The sequence below is a fragment of the Callithrix jacchus genome, chromosome 1 (assembly GCF_049354715.1).
Source record: "Callithrix jacchus isolate 240 chromosome 1, calJac240_pri, whole genome shotgun sequence".
Classification (NCBI taxonomy): domain Eukaryota; kingdom Metazoa; phylum Chordata; class Mammalia; order Primates; family Cebidae; genus Callithrix; species Callithrix jacchus.
In genome coordinates, this window is record NC_133502.1 from 13,056,659 (window position 1) to 13,079,853 (window position 23,195).

Genomic DNA, 23,195 nt, shown 5'->3' on the forward strand with positions numbered 1-23,195 from the left:
CAAATGTCTGAGCTGCCTAACTTGATTATCTTTTCTAAGTGTTGATTTATTTATGGTGATGTTTCTGCACCTCAGCATTCCCGTAGCCGTTTAATTTTAATAGCAGATCGTCATCCTCACACACGTTAATGCATTGGTACAAACGTCTGTCTTTAGGACATATGGATTAGTTCTATTTAGATTGAAGAAAACGAAGTTTTGCAAATTTTGTCTGGCTATTTCAGAGTCACTGTGTTAGAATTTGCATCAAGGCTATGATGTTTGCTCCATCGTTTATTGATTCAAATAAACCACAACCCACAGCAGTTCCATTTCATATAAGCAGTTCCAAATTGGAAAAAAAAAATTCAGTGTAACCATAATTCCAAAGAACGTCCTATCCCAAAATAGGCCTCCATATGGAGACTTGGATGTTTCAGAATTTATGATTAAAAGTGATGATCACATAGTTTTGCTTCATCGGACAGCACCTTCCACAGTTTTAGAAACAACCATTATTGCATACACTGAATACTCTGAATTGGGAATGGATCTATTGTTAGAAATAAAATGTTTATAAATACATCAACCAAAGTAATCTGCTTTGGCCTTTCTGGGAATCACTGATTATGTTTTAAAACTTCCTTTAATTGTACTTGTAATAAGCTATTTTCCCTTTTTTATTTCTCTCCCATGCTTCCTTGCTTTGCATTGTGATTGCATGCCATCTGCTGGTTTAACCCATGATGGCTTGCTGCTCTGATATTCACCATGCCAAAATACCACTTCTATTACCATAATGCTACACCCTCCTGTTCATTGCTCCCATGGTTCCCCTCCTGAAAGTACCCATGATGCACAGCGCTACGTCCGCCACTGTCTCTGCAGCAACAACTCCTGCAACAAGTGTCCCCTTCGCAGCAACAGCCACAGCCAATCAGGTTTGCTCCTTTTAAAGCTTTCTTTCACAAATCCCAAACTCTAAATGAGTGCTGATATTTAAAAAAAAAATTCTCGGTGAGAATTTTTTTTTCATGTTTATCCATCAAATTTTATTTTTTTAATTAGTTTATAGCAAGCATTTACAGACAGGTTGCACTTATTTAGAGTTAACATTTACTGCAAATAATGATGTAGCTATGTTTTGTGTTGCACTGTTTGTTTTCGTACCTAATATTGTGTAATTAACCTGACAGGCTTAAATTCCTTTTAGTACAGCGTTACCTATCCAGTGGTTTGCGAATGGCCACAGAAACATTGTAAATGTGCACCCGTGGGTGCTTCAAAACTGGCTCTATTTGAATTCGGTTCACTCAGACCCTATCAGCTGTGTGGAGGAAAAGGGGTCTCCTCTTAGAAAGTCTTCCCCTTGGCCTAAGTGTCATATTTGAGGTCTTGAACAATTCTTATGATCATTTGACCTCGGTCTTAGGTTCTGCCAAACTCACTTGGTTCCCACTTTACAATCTGCTCCAATACTGGCCTAAGAGTCAAACCATCCGGAATGAAGAGTCATGGGTGCCGCTGAACTCACAAAGGCTGGATATAACTGATGAGGAGCGTTTAACTCTTGTTGGTTTAATGCATGTGCCAGTGAGACAATGGATGCACTATTTCGTAGTCACAGCCAGCTGCTACTTCCTACTCTGTGGTCACAAGCTGACTGCATCCCTGATCCTAGCCTCCCAACTTGCAAACACATGCTCCTGGCCACAAGGAGACAGCATGAGGGTGAGTGAGCAGAAACTCTCACCTCGCCTAGAAAAATTGTTTTTATTGTGCATGCCCTCCCTTCACAGAAGAACAATTTTGGTTTGGTTTTTACTTTCATCTCATGGGTTTTTAAAAATAAAATCAGCTCTGCTAATAAAAGATGACAAGGGATAGAAGAAACTGGGGGAAATTGTGTCGGGGCATCACGGCAGTCCCAGCCCGCGCTCTGCAGGCTGGGAGGGCTGAGTCATGCTGCTTTCCACGTTCAAGTGAATCCACAATTCCAGCTTTGCAGCTTTCATTCCTGCAAAGAAAGGCATGAGTGGACAGGAATGCAAGAATAAAAGTTAAACCCTGTGACAGTGCTGATTGTGCCCTCAGCATTGTGACAGAGTAAGAGAGAGCAGACAGCGGAGGAGGGAGGAGAGGCCCACAGCAGTGCAGAGGCAGGTGTCAATCAACTGTGGACCATTCTTCAGCAATTCACTGCCACCTCTAAAATGCCAGCCCCTCCTCTAAGGAAAGCCAACCCAGCTTCCAAACAAACAGAACAAAGAACAGACAAGGATGAGTTCCTTAGATGGGAAGAGGATGATGACTATTTTTAAACTGTGGATGGGAGAAGGGAGAGAGACTGTTTGCATCTTTCCATCATTAGGTCCAAAGCTCTTCTCACTTATTCTTAACAGGGAAGCTGGATACCTGTTTCTTTCAAGTCTTAAGTCTTGCCTCCTTAAACTATGTTTATGTGATTTTTGTCCCAATTTTTGTTACAAAGTCCTTTTATAAGAAAACAAGTTTGGACTGGGTGCAGTGGCTCATGCCTGTAATCCCAGCACTTTGGGAGGCCGAGGCAAGAAGATTACTTGAGCCCAGGAGTTGGAGACCAGCCTGAGCAACACAGTAAAATCTGGTCTCTACAGAATACACACACACACACACACAAAATTAGCTGAGCATGGTGCCATACGCCTATAGTTCTAGCTACTTGGGAGGCTGAGGTGGGAGGATCACCTGTGCCAGGGGAGGTCGAGGCTGCAGTGAGCCGTGATCATGCCACTGCACTCTAGCCTGGGTCACTGAGTGAGACCCTGTCTCAAAACAAAATTAAATTAAAAGCAAGATTGAAGTATAATATAGTAGTATTTGTTGCAGTGAAATTCTGTATGGTAAGTTTAGCCTTTTGGACACTTAGAGATTTTTTTTTTTTTAAGAAAGGAAAAGAAGCCAAGATAAAGAAATACTTTGGAGTTGTAGGATGAATTGTTTTAGCATGATAAATTTTTGACCATGTGTCATACATATTTTTCAAGCCTAGTGATTCTTTGGCTCTGCCTTGTAAAAAAAATTTTTGAGATATTACATATGTATATTCAAGTGTGTGTGTGTGCGTGTGTGTGTGTCTGTCTGTCTGTCTTTCTATCTAGGGAGGCAGAGGTTGGAAGCATGGAATATTCAGAAGTTCAAATTTATCATTTTCAGGCATGGTGTGATTGGAAAAGGAAATAAGTTGAAGTTTCGACTTCTTTAATTGCAAGCATAGCTGAGGTTTGACTTCAATTTAATCCAGATAAACGTTAATTAAAGGAGTACCTGACGGTAGCTTGAAGAATCCCATATTCTGTGTTTTGCAGTTTATCAGATGTCATATTTGCCGCTGGATTGCACTTAAATGATGAAAAAGAGAAATCCCTTAGCAGCTCTTGATGCAGGTCTGCTTGCACATGAGAACCGCAGAAAAATAAATAATAGTGAACAGAAGTTTCCAGATATGATATTCTTTATGTATTTTCAATAAGTTCCAAAGACCAAAGCATCTATAAAAGACCTTGGAAATTCTTTTAGCGTCGACTCATAGGAAACTCAGAGCTTTTTAATGACTGAAATAACAAGTTATCAGCTTGTTAAGATTTCTCTCTTTAAACTCAAATTGAATCATACCCATGTGAATTATGTAAGTCATTTAAACATGATGAATCTCAGTTTCCTCATTTGTGAAAAGAGGAATAGAACTAGATGGCCCCTGGAGTCCCTCTCAGCTCTGAAATTCAATGAACCAAAGGCTCAGTGACTGTTATTTTAGGCCCAAAGCATGAGATTACAAAGATAAATACAACCATAATGGAAAGTGAGATTAATGATTCCAGAGTTTAATGATCGATAAGCACCCTGCCTTCTTTTCTGTCTTTAAAATGTAGTTGGATTTTGACAGTTTTTTTGCTAATTTGATCAATTCAGACTGTCAGTTCAAATATTTCAAATCTCATAGGCATTTGTAATTAGATACAAGTCATTCATTGAAGAAAGAGGATAGATTAAAACATCCCATGACAGCTTCTTAGGTCCAGTGCTATTTACACGTTACCCATGGTGAGCCAAGCTGAACAAGCCACATGGCTATCAGTTCAATCCTCAGGCTGAATCAAGGTGCCACCACTAAAAGTTTTTGCTGAATTTAGACTGCTGGTTTGAGATTAAATAAAGACAGAATCCAAATACATTTGGGAAATATAAAATATTTTTTGATTATTTAGCTCTGGGAGCAGATAAGGAAACAAAAACATAATAAACAAATTTAGCAAGCACTATTTTCTGTTCTGTTAAGATATTTGGGCCTTAATACATAAATTATACCTAATAGTAATAATAATATTATTATAAACCACTTATTATGTGCCAGATATGATTCTAAATGGTCTCTCATGTAATATATTACATATCATATCATATATTTTATTATATAGTATGTAAGAGAGGATAGTCACATATAGATGTAGACACTCAATTCTTAACAATAGTTTTATGAGATGGGTACAATGATCATTATCCCCATTTGATAGTAAAACTGAAACAAATGTTAGCTACCTCAGCCAAAGTCAGACAGCTTCGAAGTGGTCCTGCTGAAGTTAAAACCTGGTTCCAGAAGACTTGCTTTAACCAGGATGGTATACTGCCTGGCTCCATAATTATAAATACACAACAGTCACTTATTCCATAAATAAAACTGCTTTTCCTGTGAGACTCAGTAATAACCAATTCTCTTGTTATAGGGGAAAATAAAGTAGTGTCGCCAGTGCAGCTCAAGCTGAGATGAATCCTGAACTGGAGAGATGAGCTGGATTTGAACAGAGCTTTGAGCTAGTTATGTAAAGTAGCCAGGTCATCTTTAGAAACCATATAGTGGGGTGGGGCACAGTGGCTCATGCCTGTAATCACAGCACTCTGGGAGGCTGAGGCGGGTGGATTGCCTGAGGTCAGGAGCTCAGGACCAGTCTGGCCAACGTGCTGAAACTCCATCTCTACTAAAGAATAATTTTTAAAAAAAATTAGCTGGGCATGGTGGCAAGCGCCTGTAATCCCAGCTACTCGGGAGGCGGAGACAGGAAAATTGCTTGAACCCAGGAGGCAGAGGTTGCAGTGAGCTGAGATCGAGCCATTGCACTCCAGCCTGGGTGACAAGAGCAAAACGCCATGTCAAAAAAAAAACGAAACCATATAATGGAACTTCTCATTTCAGTGTGATAAAATAACCAGTGAAAATTAGAAGATAACCTAAGAAAAAATTAGTCATTTGTCTTAGGGAAACAGATTCATGGCTTTCTTTTGTCATACGCTTTGCTCCCAACCTCTACTAATCATCTCACAAATAGCTTGTTAACAAAAAAATGGGGGGAGGGGAGAATGATAGGTAGCATGTAAATTAGTCCATTTGAGTCCATTGACCAAGGACCAGAATGTGTAACTCTGTCAAAGATGCCTGTATTGAAACAAATTTAATCTTAGCATGTACATTAAAAGAGATAAAGCTTAGTAATGGATTACTTATTTTTTATATGAAAAGAAATTTTATAATGAGAGTGCAGAGTAAAATTCCTGATGAACTTGAGTTATTACAATATTTTATGCTGTAATTCCTTTAGCATTTTTTATTTCAAAGTTACATTCTATTTCAAAGGGGGAGAAAATAACTTCCAAATAAATATATTTTAAGTCTTGGTTTCTTCATTTATATACAGAGATCATTTAATTTACTTAACAGCATTCTTCAAGGCACAAAGTTTGTACTTTGAAACTTTCCCTTCTCCTCCCCCAGCAAGAAGTACTTTTTCCTGTTCTCTGAAGTCTACAAGAACTTTGCACATGCCTTAAGGCATTTTCATTAAATAGAAAGGTAAATGCAAGTGTATGAAGAAAGCTGGGGAAGTACAAAGTTTAGCTGGAGAGTAACTCATGTGCAGATTGATCAGAGAATGCATTGTGTGGGACCCTGATGCCAAGTTAAAGTGTTTGGCCCTGACTTGGCCGCTGAAGGATTTTCAAGCAGGATAGTGATGGAAACAGTACTCTAGGAACAGTGAGCAGATGGATTCGAAGCAGGAGAGTCTGTAGAGGCCATTAAGAGGTTTTAACAAGAGCTTAAACAGGAACAATGGCAGCTGGCAAGTGGCCTGCTTTGTCTTGCCTTTGCCCATTACATAGGGAGTGTTACTTCTAGCAAAAGAGAAACATAAAAATGATTCCATACTATGGCAAAGCCTGTCTAAATAAATGTCACATGGTAGAAAGCGAGACTGAGGCTGGTAAGAAACTCAGTCCCTGCCAGCACAGAAGCTGGGTGGCCTCACTGTTGGGACACCTGCAGTGTGCTCACCTTTCCCATGGGCCTTCCCACTCCTAGCTAAATGAGACTCGGCCACGAAATCTCACCCTACCCCCAACCACAGGCCTCTGCATGAAGGAAAGAGTCCCCTCAGGTGTGGAGTGAATGTATATCATCCATGTCTCCAAATCAAAGCTCTATGAACAGTGAACAGATTATTCATCTAATTCATTCTGGCCCGTGAGTCCATGCTAGAGAAAGAGATTCCTATGTATTAATATTGTGAATACTTTTATGGAGCATCACAAGAAGTGCCTTAGAAGCTAATGAAATGATTATATTCTGGGCAATATGTTAACCAACACTTAACCGCATCTCCAAAAATGATGATTCATGGTTAATATTGTGACCTCAAGGTCTTATCACATCTTCTGAACTCTCCTCTAAAGATTAAGTACATTCAACAGAGAGTTGGCCTAAGGAAGCGCTCATTGAAAATTAGTTGATAATATATCATATGCATATAGCCCTCTATTTATATTTGATAAATTAGAAAATCTCATTTTCTAGACTTACCTGACATCATTTTATTATCTATGACCATCAATTTCAACAATATCTTACCAGAAAGATAAAATAATTACATGTAACCAGATGTATATTATGTTTTATCTGGCCTGCTATCAAGTACTCAAGAGGGAAGAGAAAGCTTGTTTCTCACCTATAAATATGAACATAACTTTTAAGTTATTTGTATATGGGTTCTTGGATATATAAGTTAACCTATACTAACCAAGAAGTCTAGAAAGGTAAGGTGGTGTTTTATTTCATCTCTCATCTCAGAGTTTTAGAAAACATCTATTATTCAATGCCATCTGTCTGGACTATATTCAGACAAATGTAGGAGGCATTAAACATTCCCCGCTATTCACCACTTGACCCATTTCGGGGCCTGCATTTTGTTTCACAAGAAAAATCTTGGTTCTGCAAGGTCCCAGTGTGGGAGGAGTAGGCTCCTGTCATCTCTCTCTCCTGAAATACACGGGAAAGTGGCTGGCCTCTATGTATGGATGATCAAACTGTGAAGCACTCCTTTCTCGCAGCTTGCTTGTTCCTGGGAACAGATTACAGAAAGCAGCTGGGCCCCACGTATGTTGTTCTCCAAAAAAGCAGAGACAGCAACTGTCAGAATCCAGCCCCTGTAAACGGTGATCTGGGCCGAGATCTGTCTCTTTGCCTTACACTGCCTAAGTCATTTAGCTACCTCTAACTTTTTGCTTATGTGCTATCCGTAGAGGGGATTCAGGTTCGTGAATGGATGTGGTTATTTCAGATGAGGCAGAATTGGCATTTCAAATATTTTCTACAGAAGGCAGGAAAGAGAGAGAGAGAGAGAAGGATTGAGATTGAAACCTGCTCTATTTCTTTGAGTATAAAATAAAACTATAAAAATTGCAGCGTTTGCATTCAGTTAACACTATTTGTTAAAGCTCCTTGGCAGTTTGAGTCTGAATTCCACTGTGTTCATGGCTAAGGACATCAGAATGCAGACTTGCTGAGTAAGCTAAAAAATAAAACAAAATAAGGGTGGGAAGGGGGGTACTTTGTCCAGCTTAGGTGGTCTTGGATCTATGAAAACGATATAGATGCGCATCAACTTTTCTCTTCAAGAAATTAGAAAATAAGAAAACAATAGATCTTCTTTTTCCCTGTCTCAGCAGCAGCTGCTTTGCAGGCCTACCCTGAAGTTTAATTAATAAATGCATTCGCAGATTCTCTAAGGAAAGGCTCAGTTATGTAAGTGTTGTAATCTAGTACATTTTCATTTTTCATGAATAATTTACACCTCTTGGTGAGAAACTTGGGTAGAATTCTTTTGTATATAGCACATAAAGACATAATATCAGCTCCAATTCTGTGCAGCCGAAGAGAAAATGTCAAGAGTCCTTATGCGGCACATTCCTGCCTGGTGGACAGTCCCTCGCCTAACACCTCAAATCCCATCCTCCTTTGCATTTTTTTGTTTGTTTTGAGACAGAATCTCACCCTGTCACCCCGGCTGGAGTGGAAAGGCACAATCTCAGCTCACTGCAACCTTTGCCTCTTGGGTTCAAATGATTCTCCTGCCTCAGCTTCCTGAGTAGCTGTGATTACAGGTGCCCGCCACCATGCCCAGCTAATTTTTGTATTTTTAGTAGAGACAGGGTTTCACCATGTTGGCCAGGTTGATCTTGAACTCTTTTTTTTTTTTTTTTTTGAGATGGAGTTTCACTCTTGTTACCCAGGCTGGAGTGCAATGGCGTGATCTCAGCTCACCACAACCTCCGCCTCCTGGGTTCACGCAATTCTGCCTCAGCCTCCTGAGTAGCTGGGACTACAGATGCACACCACCATGCCCAACTAATTTTTGTATTTTTAGTAGAGAAGGGGTTTCACCTTATTGACCAAGATGGTCTCGATCTCTTGACCTTGTGATTCACCCGCCTCAGCCTCCCAAAATGCTGGGATTATAGGAGTGAGCCACTGCACCTGGCCAGTCTTGAACTCCTGATCTTGTGATCTGCCTGCCTCGGCCTCCCAAAGTGTTGGAATTACAGGCATGAGCCACTGCACCCAGCCTCTTTTGCATTTTGATGGAATTGGAGAGAGAGCTTTTCGGGTTGAAAAGTCATATTCCCTGTCATATTTTGGCTTTTGTTGATGGTAGCAAAATCATGCTCCATTTCACCAATTTTAGGTTTTCTCACTGGAGCAAAATGAATATATAGTTCATCCTATATGGGTGTTTATTTCCAGCTGTACATTTGTAAGGAAAAAGAGACTAGCTGCAGTGAAGGAATTCAGGTCCATTTTCAAGGGCTGAATGATGGACAGGGTTTTCTTCTTTATAAGAGTTGCTGTGAAGGGAATGGAATTCCTATTCATGGATACTTATCTACCCAAGCTCTGCCGCTGCTGCCTACCTTCTCACACGTCTGCCTGCGCATTTGGGGAAGCTGCCAGCCTTTCTGTGCAGGTGGATGTGGAGAACAGACAAACTCGAGACTGTGGCTCCACTTACCAAACACAATTGATGCTGCCACACATCAAAGGCACATTGGCATTTGCTCTGGCCTCTCAGCCCCTTCTGGCATTCCCGTGGGGTGACGCTGCTGGAGGCATGACTCCCAAGGTCAGACCGGGCTGGGTCTGACCACTCCAGGGGCTAATAGGTTGGGGAAATGCTAAAAGCACTTAGGAACTCACTGCCTAGCAGAGAAAATGTCATAAAACACGAAGTCTAGCAGGCGAATGTTGCTGCCTGGGAAGTGAGCGCCACGGCATGGCCTCATCCCTGCGGTCTCAAACGTCTGAGGGGTGTATAGGAATGAGAGAGAACAAACAGGTAAAGTTATTCCTGACACCATAACCGGATGGAAATTGAAGAGGTGGTGATGAGGTAGAAAAGAGAAAAGGGAGCCCATGCACCACCACCTGCTTTCCACACGCTATCACGTCAAACCCACCAGGACTCTATTTCCCTCTTTTACGTGGGAAGAGTCGAAGCTCAGGTCTGATCACAGCTCCAGTAGGTAGCAGAGCCTGCCTTTGGCCTCATCTGTCTGACCTTAAAGTCAATGTTTTTCCCCTTGTTTAACATTCTTCCTCGATAGCATGTGTGGTTTAGAAAGGAACTTCAGACTCCATCTCAGACTTTATCTCATGATAGAAGCAGATACAGCAACTGTGCTTGCTTCAGATCTAAAGAAGAGGGGACACTGTGGCTCTTGTGAGCTGGGGAGTGGGAGATGCCAGGGAGGGTGAAGAGGAGGGTGTGCTGGGCAGTCCTAGGAAGTGCAGCTAGGGGGATAAGGAGGGTTTTGGAGGGCCTTAAAGTGTGGGATGAGAACAGAACAGGACAGGTTCCCTGAGAGGCGCGGAAATTCAAATGTACTGGAAGTGAGTGGGCAGAGGTGCACTGGGACAGCCGGCCTGAGTCAAGCTAACTGGTGAGAAAGCTGCTTCATCAGTGAAGTGATGAAATCAGGACAGAGAGAAAAGAATATTTGAGGGGGAAAAGGTGAATCACTCAGAAGCAGGGAAATTCAGAGAGGCTCCATGATCCCTGGCTTGCCTTTGCTCCCCCAGAGGCTGTTCTCTGGCATCTATGGTGTCTGTGGATTTCAGTGCCTTTCTCCTCTCTGTCACATAATGCTCCTGTGAGCCCTCTCTCACTGACCATCAAAAGGATAGCTCTCCTCTACACACCTTCACTTTGATTTGTACCATAAAGGACAAATTTGTTGACTGGCATTTTCTAATACCAGTTTATGACATACTGTAGCTAATTTAACAGTTAGAATTCATCATGCTTTAGCATCAAGTACAAAATGTTAGAGCTTTTGGTCTGTTGGTTTTACTTTTGGTGTTCAAATTATAGAATTCCTGTCACTGCTCCCCTTGCTCTGAAGTATTCAAAGATCTCAGATCATATGTCAGTAAACTTCCTAAGATCTTTACGTCTCGCTGAAATGCATTTCTGGAAGCAGCCTCATTAAGGTGATCATTGCAGAATGCTGCTCATTTTCCCCTAATCACAGCTACCTCAGGCATTGTAGGTCTGACTTGAGACCAGCATCCATTACATCATAGATAGGAAAGGTTGTAAGTTGTAAGAGCAGATTTTCCACCATCATACCATACCTCTACAAAGCATTAAAAAAGAAAAAGTATGATGCAGATTACATAAATTGGAATAGAGGCCTAGATGGGCAAAGTGGCTTACCCAATTCACACACATAGCAAGAGAGCCGGGCCCAGGACCCAATCACCCGTGTCCTACCTAGAACAATGTTGTTTCCCTTTCAGCACACTGCCTTCCTGAGAAAGTGCATTGAAGGATCACATAAGGGGCCCCGAACTGCTCCAGAGCATGCAGGCAGCAAAAACATGATTCAGCTACCCTCACAAAGCACCTACCATGTGCCAAACACTGGGCTAAGCCTTTTGTATGAATTATGTCATTGAAATCCAACATGTCCTGTAAGGGACTATTATTACCCCCTCTCTAGGGATGAGGAAACGCTGAAGAACTTGCTCAAAATCATACTACCACATTAACTGGCAAAACCAGACTTAGAACTTTTCCCGAAGCTCCTAACATCCTGTTTTTCCAATGAGGAAAAGGGCCTAGAGTGCTTAAGTGACCTTACTGAAGGTTACATAAGGGATTAGGATAAAACTCAGTCTCCTTCTTAGGAGCATGCTTACTCCTCTTTCCCCTCCATCAAACCGAAATTCAGCTTGAATCTACAGGCTCTACATTTATTTGAACTTTGTTCAATAAAATAACTTTGCTTCCTCCCTATGCTTTAGAATGGTTTTTGAGGAATCAAAAAGATACTTGAAGAAGTTAAACTTATTCCCTCTCTTTCTCCAAGTACTTTTTCCCAGTAATAATTTCATAACTGTTCCATTAATCATTCTTTCACTGTTTGTCATTGTTATACTGAAATATGCAAAAGGTCCAGAGAAGCACTTTAGTTCAGAAGGTTTAGGACAGAAGGAATCACTTAAATCGATTCCTATTGTTCATATTCTTTTCTCTGCTTTTCTCTGAACCTCGTAACGTTAAGAATGGCCTTGTACAAGGAAAAAAGAGAAAACAGGGAAAGCTAAGAAGTATGTAAAGAATGAGAAGGAAAATTCCATTGTATTCCTTTGCCTTGGACAAAGGTATTTAAGAGTTGGTTGCGTTGGGGTTTTTGATCAGTTGGTTAATTGGTTTAAGGTGAACTAGAAAGTCCCCTCCATCTTTCCACTGCTTATGTGAAACCTATGTGGGAAGAGGTGAAAGCATGGGGCTTGAAAGACAGATGTTTGTTAGACAAGACCGGATGTACAGAGGTATCCACGGATAGTCATTTAAGCAGGCTGATCTAAGAATTATTAATGAACACTATACCTTATCCACATACTCACATTTTACGGCTTAGACCAGGAAATGAAAATAACTGAAATATTACTGTAATATGACAGTGCCCTTTATTATATGCTTACTACCACCAAGCACTTGTGAAATACATTATATGATCCTCACACCAACCCTATAAGTTAGAAACAATTTTTAATTCTCATTCTATAAGTGAGTAATAATAAGAATAAAAGATGCTGGATAACTTTTCTGTGAAAATATATCTGTTAAGCCTAGAAGCTGGGTTTGAACCAGGTTTAACTGGGAAATCCTGCCTTTCTGGGATGTCAACTCCCTACTGCAGTGGATGCTGATTATCATGAGTTGGTGGCTGTTGATGCTTTTGTAACAAAATGTTTTAGTTTGAGAAAGTAACAACATGAATTGACAGTCAATACTTTAGTGAAAAATCAGAGAAATTCAGTTTATAATTTATTGTCAGTGACAGTTCAGGAGATACATATACAGAATGGTACTTAAGGGCTCATTTTTAAAAATCTTAATCTCATTAAACCCAAGTATATCTCCAACATATGGAGTGCCATACAGATCATATAATATTTAAGTTAGCAATAGTATTATTTGAATGTCTATTTAAATAGAAACTGAAAAATATTATTTAGGATTATGAATCCTAAAATAATAGCCTAAGAGAACAGAGCCAACATTTATCAAACGCTACTGGTACATATGGGATGTGTATATACATTATTTCATTTACTACTCAACATAACTTCTTGAAGTTTCTTATCCATTTTACATATGTGAGCACATCTTAGAGAATAATTTGCTTAAAATTCAAGCAGGTAGTAAGAGACTGGATACATGCAGACCTCAGGCTTGCCTGCCTGCAAATTCTGTTCTCTTGTGAACCCACCATGTTTGATTTAGATGGGAGTCTATGGTCAGCATAGGCTTGGGATGAACCTCTTCATCTGACTCCCCTTAAAAACTCTGAACTACTGAGTTTATTCCTTTGAAACATTTTGACTATTGAGAGAGAAAATATTGTTGCTTGGTGAGATCAACAAATGAATCCAAATTTCAGTCCAGTGAACCAGAGCTAGAAAGCACTGAGGGAAGGCACTCTACACTCTTCCCAGTGTGGGAAAACTGGCAGGCAATTTGTCTGAAAAGAGTCTATCAAGAGAAGTCCTCTCAATCAAGACTTTTACTTTTAATTTTTTTTGAGACGGAGTTTCGCTTTTATTACCCAGGCTGGAGTGCAATGGCGCAATCTCGGCTCACCGTTACCTCCGCCTCCGGGGTTCAGGCAATTCTCCTGCCTCAGCCTCCTGAGTAGCTGGGATTACAGGCACGCACCACCCTGTAATCCCAGCCAATTTTTTGTATTTTTAGTAGAGACGGGGTTTCACCATGTTGACCAGGATGGTCTCGATCTCTTGACCTCGTGATCCACCCGCCTCGGCCTCCCAAAGTGCTGGGATTATAGGCTTGAGCCACCGCGCCCGGCCTACTTTTAAATTTTTAACAATAATAATTTAAAAATAACGATACTATTTCTCTTCACCATCCCCACAGAACCTCACTTTCAAATTGATCTCAGGTAAACAGAACAACACTAGTTGAGGATAACTATTTTGGGCAGCCTGGAGGAGCGACTGTGAGGGTAACGACTAGAAGTTTCATTTAGTTGTAAGTGAAACCACAGAGCTAAATGAGAAAGCGAACGGGGATCTTAATGATTCAGGTATACAAGCAGAAAGAGCCAGGGGTCTCACTGCGAAGCCCCAGATGGGAAACAGAACAGAAAGGGAAAGAGGGAATGGATGGAGGGAGGGATTCAGGATTGGCAGGAAAGGGGGATGTGGAGATATTCTCGAATGGGGGCAGTTTCCATTTGGAATAAGGAGACGTTCTAGAGATGCAGGGTGGTGATAGTTGTGAATTCACTGAAGTGAATATGGTTAATGCCACTGAACCGTACACTTGAAAAGGATTAAAATTGTGAGTTTTATACTATGTCTATTTCACTACAATTTTTAAAAATAGACAAAAGATCTGAGTGGTCATTTCTTCAAAGAAAGGATTAAGAATTGGCAAGGACAATGGCTGATTGGCCCTAGGTTTTCGTTTAATAAAATCTTATAGTATAAAATGGCCTTTCTGCATTAAAAATTGTGTATGGTTGCCATGTTTCCCTTTAAACATTCTGTTGTCATAAGGCATGGAACTGAGTGCAAAGGTGGATTGTTTTCTCAATGAACCATGTCTGTGGCAACATACCTTCATGTTTTTTCTCCACAAATGTAAGCTAAGAACTCACCTTTAGCCAGACTCGGTGGCTCACACCTGTGATTCCAGCACTTTGGGAGGCTGAGGCAGGTGAATCACCTGAGGTCAGGAGTTTGAGACCAGCCTGGCCAACATGGTGAAGATATGTCCCTGTCTCTACTAAAAACACAAAAATTACAGGTGGTGGCACCTGTAATCCCAGCTACTTGGGAGGCTGAGGCAGGAGAATTGCTTGAACCTGGGAGCCAGATGTTGCAGTGAGCCGAGATCCTGCTATTGCACTCTAGCCTGAGAAACAGAGCAAGACTCCATCTAAAAAGAAAAAAAAACCACCGTGAGCCATGAGCCATGTAGAGTTCAGAATTGTGGGAATACAGCAATGAAAACCACAGTTCCTGCTCTCATGAGTCTTACATGGTGAGGGAGACAGGAAATACACAAATGTGTAAATAATCACAGTTAAAGTGCTTATCGTATGAGAAGGGTCATCTCAGAAAGTAAATGCTGATGCTGAAAGAACGGGCTTCACCACTGAGCTTTGATGGGGGATGGTGCACAATAAAGAAAGAGAATGCGGGCGCCCTCCTTCTTTAAACATTTTCCTCCTTTGGTTTCTGTTTTGCCATCGATTGGCTATTTTGGCACTTCCTGAGGGCTTACTGGGGAGGACAGATGGTGACCTGGCTTAACTACTCACCTCACTGCAGAGGTGCCAGTGTGATACAAGCCAAGTGAGAAACTAAAGCTCAAAAGAGCACAAATCTGATTGATGGCACAGACAAGCTTCCTGAAATCCCCCCTCCAGGACTCTTTGATTTTTCCTTTGAACCCAGATTTTACACACAATGGAGTGGTTTTTGTTAACCTCTCTCCCTCTCTCTCTCTCTCTCTCTCTCTCTCTCTCTCACCCTCTCTCTCTCTCTCACTCTTTCTCCCTCCCTCCCTCTCTGTCCCTGTTTCTCTCTCTCTCTCTCTGATACACACACACACACACACACACACACACACACACGCAAAGAACTAAAAAGAAAAAAAATCCTAGTTTTTCTGGAAAATTTGTTATATGGCAGCATCATCCCACCTGTTTGAAAAATGTGCAAGATGATGGCAATACACAAAGACCCACGTCCGCGTCCGGTGTGTTACATTAATCTTACTGTTCCTTTTACTGCATTTTAGCATTTGGTTGCTTTTCTCCCTTTGATGCCTTAAAAGCCAATTCTTAGCAGGCTGAATTACACATTCTACTCCACTGCTAAAATGGGTACTGTGGCCAAAATGTGCCCAGGATTCTAAGTCTAACATAATGGTAGTGGATACAAAAGCAGGGCCTTGAGCAGAATTGGACATTTTATGTTAAGTCCAACAAGATCTTGTTTCTGCGATTTTTCTTGACCTGAATGTTTGATTTATTACCAGGAGCAAAACCTCATTTTGAAAAACCCATATCATATATGAATGTTTTTGAAATTTCTTTTCTATTACTATATAAATAATTTTTTTGAATTCCCTTGTTGCTTTAATTTTTTTAACTTTCATGTTTATTACATTTTTAATTTGTTTTCCACTCCTAAGTTGCCAGTTCATGTCCTTTAAAATATTCAAGATATACTTATTTCAAAAATAACCATGAGCAAAAATAGATACAGTTGGAAAATATTTTCAATGTATACAACAAGGTAGGTCTTAATGTTATGTTACAAATTATATTAATTAATATTATGTAACTTTTTTCTGTAAATGACATATATTACATATTATGTTACATAACATTAAGACCTGCCTTGGGAATACAGCACTGAATACAGTGCTGATTTTTAAAGGTATAAAAAATGTTTTCTCGGATTCCACTTCATGTCCAGAGGTGATCTTCAATGAAGCAGCCTATTTAATCTCAGATAGCCTCACTTCCTACACATCTTACTGTAAATATCTTAAATACTTCAGATATTTTTGTAAATAGTGTGGCCCACATATTATATATTTTTTCTTGATACAGTAGAGGAATTTATCCTTCTCTAATACACAGACTGTCCCTGATTTTAAACATATTTGTTCAAAATTTCCTTTGTCATTTGGTTTGGAATTCAATTTTCCTTTTTCATTTGATTTGGAACTCGATTTTCCTAGAGAGATGGCCATGGATTTGGTGGTTAGATCTCCAGGCTGGCCTACAATCACTTTATTTAGCTTGTGGCATTGCTTATAAATAACACTGTGCTGAAGCATGGCCCAGGTCAAATACCACCCATGTCTACAACGTTGTTATATATTTGGGATTCAAGAAAGATATCACAAGTATGTGCCTAACCCAAACCTCCAGACGGCCTGCAACAGAAAATAGAAAATTCCTTCACCTCCTCCACCTGCTGGAGCTATGGAGGAACCACAATCCCTGGTGAATTCCACAACTAGAAAGTCATCTAGGGAAGGCTTGGGGAGTAGGAATGAGAAGTATGTTGTAGAATCACGTATGTTGGGTAAGGAATAGGAAGATAAAATCTGGGACGTGCTTCTGGGTAACCACCAGATCCATTCACGCCAACTTCTTCCCCATTTCCCTCAGTGCCATGGTTTCATCATCTGCTTACTGCTTTTTTTTTTTTTTTTTTTTTTTTGAGACAGGGGTCTCACTCTGTTCCCAGGCTGGAGTGCAGTGGTGCAATCTTTGCTCACTGCAGCCCTCGCCTCTCGGGTTCAAGCGATTCTCCTGCCTCAGCCTCCTAAGCAGCTGGAATTAAAGGCATGGGCCATGCCTATTTTTGTTTGTTTGTTTGTTTGTTTTTTGCAGTTTTAGTAGAGTCGGGACTTCACTTTTTTTCCCTGGCTATCATGCAGCCCTTCCAATCTAGGGTTTTGTTTTAATTTTGCCATTTCTGGCACCTGCTGAGCAAATACAGCCTCATAACTTCCCTCCTTCTGAATAAATATACAGTGCTCTTGAATATGTCCTTATTTAAAACACTTCTAGAGCACCAGAGGAAAGGACTAGGAAGGAAGAGTCTCATTCTCATGCCTCTTTACCTTCCTCCTCATTTACATCCTACAGGAGAAGACAAGTGTTCACTGTTGGATGACATATGGGTTGTTGAATGGACTGAGGACTAGATTCCCATCTCAGCATGAGAGCCACAGAAGTGATCCTCAGAATTCCCCTGGGGAGCTGGGATTGAAGGAAACTGTGTCTGGAGTCAGGGAGGGGACTGTAATTAAAGCATAACTGCAATACTCCTAAGAACCTAGATGTTTCCACACGTGACGTGGACTCATGCAAAGAGCAGAACCTTATTCAAAGTTGATCATTTCCATTTATGAATTTTGTCCAGATATTCTAAGTTGTCAATGTGAACCCTGGTCAGTAATCTTCAGCGAGGACAGTGTTATTGCTTTTCATGTAAAACCTCAATTATTAATATTTTTAAATGACGATTTTTCTTATTTTAGTATATCTAAAAATATTTTGTTCAAATATAATCACGTGGAAAATATTCCTAGTATCCTTGAAGGGAAATTAGAGCTTTGAATATAAACTTTCTACTAACAGCAGAGGGCAAAACAATAATCCTGACAGAACTCCTCTTGAAGGTGCTATGAAATATTATGGACAGTCCAACCATGATATGCTTGCTCTTCTGCAGCATAAAGCGTTGTTATATTTGAGAATTTTCCCCCAGAACCTCAGTGCATGCCTTTTCTGTGCAAACAAAACTACATGTTGGAAATAAGCCAAATATGGTATGACACTGCCCTCCTCCAAACAATAGTCCCCACAAAAGAATGAATCAGACTATTTTAAACTGTCTTTACATATGCCACTAATAATCTCTGAACTTTTTATATAATTAATTTTTTTTTTTTTTTTTTTTTGGGAAAGGGAGTCTCACTCTGTCGCCCAGGCTGGAGTGCAGTGGCGCAGTCTTGGCTTACTGCAACCTCTGCCTCCCAGGTTCAAGTGATTCTCTGCCTCAACCTCCAGAGTAGCTGGGATTACAGGTGTGCACCACCACACCCAGCTAATTTTTATACTTTTAGTGGAGATGGGGTTTCACCATGTTGACCACGCTGGTCTCAAACTCCTGACCTCAAGTGATCTGCCCGCCTCAGCCTCCCAAAGTGCTGGGATTACAGGCATGAGCCACCACACCTGGTCTGTATTTAAAATTTTGTAGTCATGAAATAAGCCGAAAAAAGTTATTGAAAATGTACATTTATTAACATGTATAATTGCTCTAATTACTTTTTTACCTGATACCGTATATTCACCAAGAGACTCAAGACACTTGCTTTTGACTTCAGTAATTCATACTATGATTAAGTACTAAATTCTACTTAAGTCAAAAATGTACACATGTCCCTCTGCCTCTGTGCAGTGTGCTTCAACGGAAAGATCTCACAAGTGTAGCCTCTCAAGCAAGATCAGGGCCTTTCAGACAGTCGTGGCTGCCATGGAGAAGAGGTGTGGGGCAGTGGGGAAAAGGTGGAGAGAATATTAAATAGTGGGGAGACTGGAGGAGACAGCAAAGCCAACAGAGCGTGGGAAGAAGGAACTTGCGGGACAGAACCAGAAGTAAGCTGTGGGTGAAGAAACACAGAGACTGGGAGGGTGAGCAACGTGCCAGCCTCCTTGGCTTAGCCCCTTTTTAGGAAATGCCACTTAAATGTCTATTTTTAAATTAATAATAAATTTTGTTTAAAGAGGCAGTGAAATATTATTAATACCTTTAATTGCCTTCTGAGGAATCGGGGCCTTGTAACCATGGCAAAAGAGTTCTAAGAAATCTACCAAGTATAGAAGGTTTCTTTAGGTGGATTTTCATCTGCCATATTTCCCTTCTCTGTGCATGATTCTGCCCCCAGCCTGGAATATTTTCCCCTTTTTCTATAATGGGGAGTAGGAAGAATGGCAGAATTGGGAGGGATGTTTATTTCTCTTAGGTATTTCTGAGTCCTTAACCACCCTAAAAGGGAAAACAGATGACCTCTTGTCCAAAGGGTTCTTTTTCTGCCCCGTTCCTGTTTCTCCCATGAGTGGTCTGGTGATCTGTTGGTGCCAGCATTGTGGCACTGTGTCCTCAGTGACTTCAATTTATTCAGCCATCCATGCAACCAACAATTAATAAATTCCCAGCCCTATCTTAGACACTGGGGCTATAAAGATGAATGAGACATTCCCCCTATCCTTAAAGAGCTTGGTTTTGCTATGGACCCAGTTAGTGCACCAGCCCTTCAAGAAATACCCACTTGGCTGGGTGCGGTGGCTCAAGCCTGTAATCTCAGCACTTTGGGAGGCCAAGGCGGGTGGATCATGAGGTCAAGAGATCGAGACCATCCTGGTCAACATGGTGAAACCCCGTCTCTACTAAAAATACAAAAAATTAGCTGGGCATGGTGGCGCGTGCCTGTAATCCCAGCTACTCAGGAGGCTGAGGCAGAATTGCCTGAACCCAGGAGGCGGAGGTTGCAGTGAGCTGAGATTGTGCCATTGCACTCCAGCCTGGGTAACAAGAGCGAAACTCCATCTCAAAAAAAAAAAAAAGAAATTCCCACTTGAGATTCCATGTTAGTGATATCAAGATGCACTGGAATTCCTTAGTAGTTTAGCAAGGCTGTACAAATATGTCATAAGGTATTTTTTAATCTACCCCATCCAAACTCAACATTACAAAGACAGCCCGAATGGCTATTCACAGGAAGATTGAACCAAAATATTATTTGTTTTCTAATTTTGACCATTTGCATACATAGAAACTCTTGGCATTTTTCACTGGAATGTTTTTCCTATCAATTAAGCTGAGCAGGAAGAGTTCTTAAGAAATTTAATACTGAGCTATCATTTTAAAAAATAACTCATCTGACATCCTTGAATCTTTGAAATGAGCCCTTTTATATAAGAAGTATAAACGTTTCTAGAAGTCATCTAGAGGCTCACAGTTTCCAAAGTTATTCATATGTACAGTTCCTGGAGATCAAACTCAAGGTAGAAAACTCAGAATGTATGAATACTTGGTACCTCTGAAACACTAAGGAAATCCTACATTGATTTGTCTTCCCTTGCACCCTCCTGCATGAGGACTGGTTAGTTCAGCTGTTAAGTTCATAGTACTGATGAGTTTAAGTTCAGTGTTTTAGTCTCTGCAGAGACTATTTTTCTTTGAACCAAGTGTGTTTCTCACACTGTTCAGCTCTTTTTTGAGAGCACACCATGGGTGAGGGGTATAGATGGCTCAATCTAAATCCATCATCACATGGCAGAGACTAGACAACATGCATGATTCATAACTGATGTCTCAGTCAAGGGAGGGTTGATATTTTCTTTTCAGGTAGAGAGTGCTTTGTTTGTCACGTACCGTCTTTCTGTGGATGAAAGCCAGATGTCTGAAAGTTGCAGGACTAACTCTCCTGTAGACCGGTTCTCCTGGTCTCACTCTTACTACTACTGCCTGCGAGGATGTTGCCTGTAGCCTTGGCTGATCAGCTCAGGAAGCCACCCAGACTCAGTGGATATTGCTCTCAAGAATGTAAAGCTGTTGAGGACACAAACCAGCAACTCTTAGCTGAATTTAGCCCAAAGATCTATGTGATCAGACAGGGTTTTCTATAATGTGAATTAATTGCTGAATTTCCAGCTTCTTTTGGAAAATGGAAAGGACGAGCAATATGGAGCCCGTGTTTCCACAGGTAGCACTTGGCTGGGGCTGAGTAGCTGCTGCCGCACCCCTGACCTGGACTATTCACTTACATACCTTTCCTGCCTGGCCCCAGGAGGCTTAGTAGTAGACAGAACCTAATCTGGTCCACTTTTTAATAAGCTTGACAACCACTGCACTGTGAGCCAGTGGCAGGCACTTCACTGAGGACACTGTAATTATTAAATGACTGCTCGTAACATATTTGATAGAGGCCAGGTGTGTTGGCTCACGCCTGTAATCCCAACACTTGGGAGGCCAAGGGCAGGCAGATCACAAGGTCAAGAGATCAAGACCATCCTGGTCAACATGGTGAAACCTCATCCCTACTAAAACTACAAAAATTAGATGGGCATGGTGGTGTGCACCTGTAGTCCCAGCTACTCGTGAGGCAGGAGAATCACTTTAACCCAGAGGCGGAGGTTGCAGTGAGCTGAGATCGCACCATTGCACTCCAGCCTGGACAAGAGTGAAATTCTGTCTAAAAAAAGATGTGATAGAGAAATAATCCATTTGATGTTTTTGAAGGTATTCATGCTTTGTCTTCAATAAATATGAAACGAACGAGGTACTGGAATCACATCAGGGTAACTTGAGAATGTATATTGAACAGAACCATCAGATTCTTAAATCCAACCACCTAGGGGAGATGGTTTAATTCACTTAACAGGATTTCTTTTCCTTATTGATAAACAGAATTTATTGTAGCCAGCTGATATTTTTACATCATAGATACTCTTGTTCCAACCAGAGGGACCTCTAAAGATTTATAAAAGTACTCATGATTTGAGATCAAGTGTATCTTTGTCTTAAAAATAGAATCACAGATTTTATGGGCATCAGCTATTCTCATTTTGGTCTGTTCTCATTTTAGTAGAAAAGAAATTGAAAATAATGCTTGCAGTTCAGAATTTTGATTTACCATACTAGATAGGCTAGAATCTTCTTTAATAATTTAACTTCCTTATTCTGTCATGGCACTCTGTTATATAAACCGCTACTTACTTGATGGGATAGCCTCCCAGGGAGACAAATAGAAATAGAGCTTGTTGAATATCTTCGATTTCTTTCCTATCATCATAGTTTGCCATCACTTCTCAGCAGCTGAGGCAGTGGCACTGTGGTTGGGTAAGGTGTTCTGTTGCTGTAAGCAGACACGTTTGCAGCATCCACATGGAAGAGGCCTGGGGCAGGATGCAGTTGACCGCCCAGGCAAGGATGTCCTGAATGAGGACCCAGCAGCCTCACAAGTCCCCCAGCAATTTCCACCCATCTAGCCCCTCCAGACAGTCCCACATCTCCCCTCTAAAGCTCCAACCTGATTTGCTCTAGGTTCCACCCCAGGGCCTTGCCTTTCCTTGATTCCCAAGCTCACAGGGGTTCTTCTGAGCACCCTTCTAAACAGACACCATGTGGCACAGACATGCTCTTTGGAACCTCTGCTTCCCCTAGCCCTATCTCAGATGGTCCCCATGCCCCGGAGGGGATACCTTCACCAATGAGCAGAGTGACCTCTCTAAGCTCATGCTGGTTTGTGCCAGCACTTTGTACAATGTGCAAGCCAATTAAAATTATGCATGTTGGTGTTTCCATGTCTGCAAAATATGATCACAATACTGACCTAGGTCATAAGACTCTAGCTTGTAAATTCTCAGAGCGTCCTGAAAATTGAGGGAATATCTCTTAAAATTCAGAGAAAGAAAAGGGTGCTTCCGAGAGGAGACTGACAGGAGACCCAAAGTGGTGGCTGTTTCTCTGACTTATGCATACCCTGGCAGATCCTATGAGTTTTCCACTTCCCTTTCAAGACAGCATGGGGTCCTGTGCCTTGGAGGTTGAATAAGGAATTTTGGGGTACCAGCCTCGGCTTTGACCAAATGCAGGGCAGGAAAGAAGTGACAAACAGTTGGTCTGTTTAGCTCACTTTGGTGAATTGTATCTTAATTAACACTTTTAAAAATGGACAAGTTCAAAATTAAGGTTGATCTACATCAGATGTGTAGCCCAT

General features: G+C 41.0%; 1 protein-coding gene across 8 annotated transcripts in view; it reads left to right on the forward strand.

Moving 5' to 3' along the window:
• The window catches only part of MBNL2 (muscleblind like splicing regulator 2), a 175,316-nt gene that overhangs the window by 145,908 nt on the left and 6,213 nt on the right, over positions 1-23,195 (forward strand). For 4 of the 8 annotated variants that reach the window (XM_008992244.5, XM_017970052.4, XM_017970054.4 and 1 more), the window contains one exon: positions 826-920. The exons of the other annotated variants lie outside the window; for them this stretch is intronic. In XM_008992244.5, coding sequence (XP_008990492.1) covers positions 826-920 — 95 coding nt within the window. The remainder of the gene's footprint in view (positions 1-825; positions 921-23,195) is intronic. 8 annotated transcript variants of the gene reach the window in all.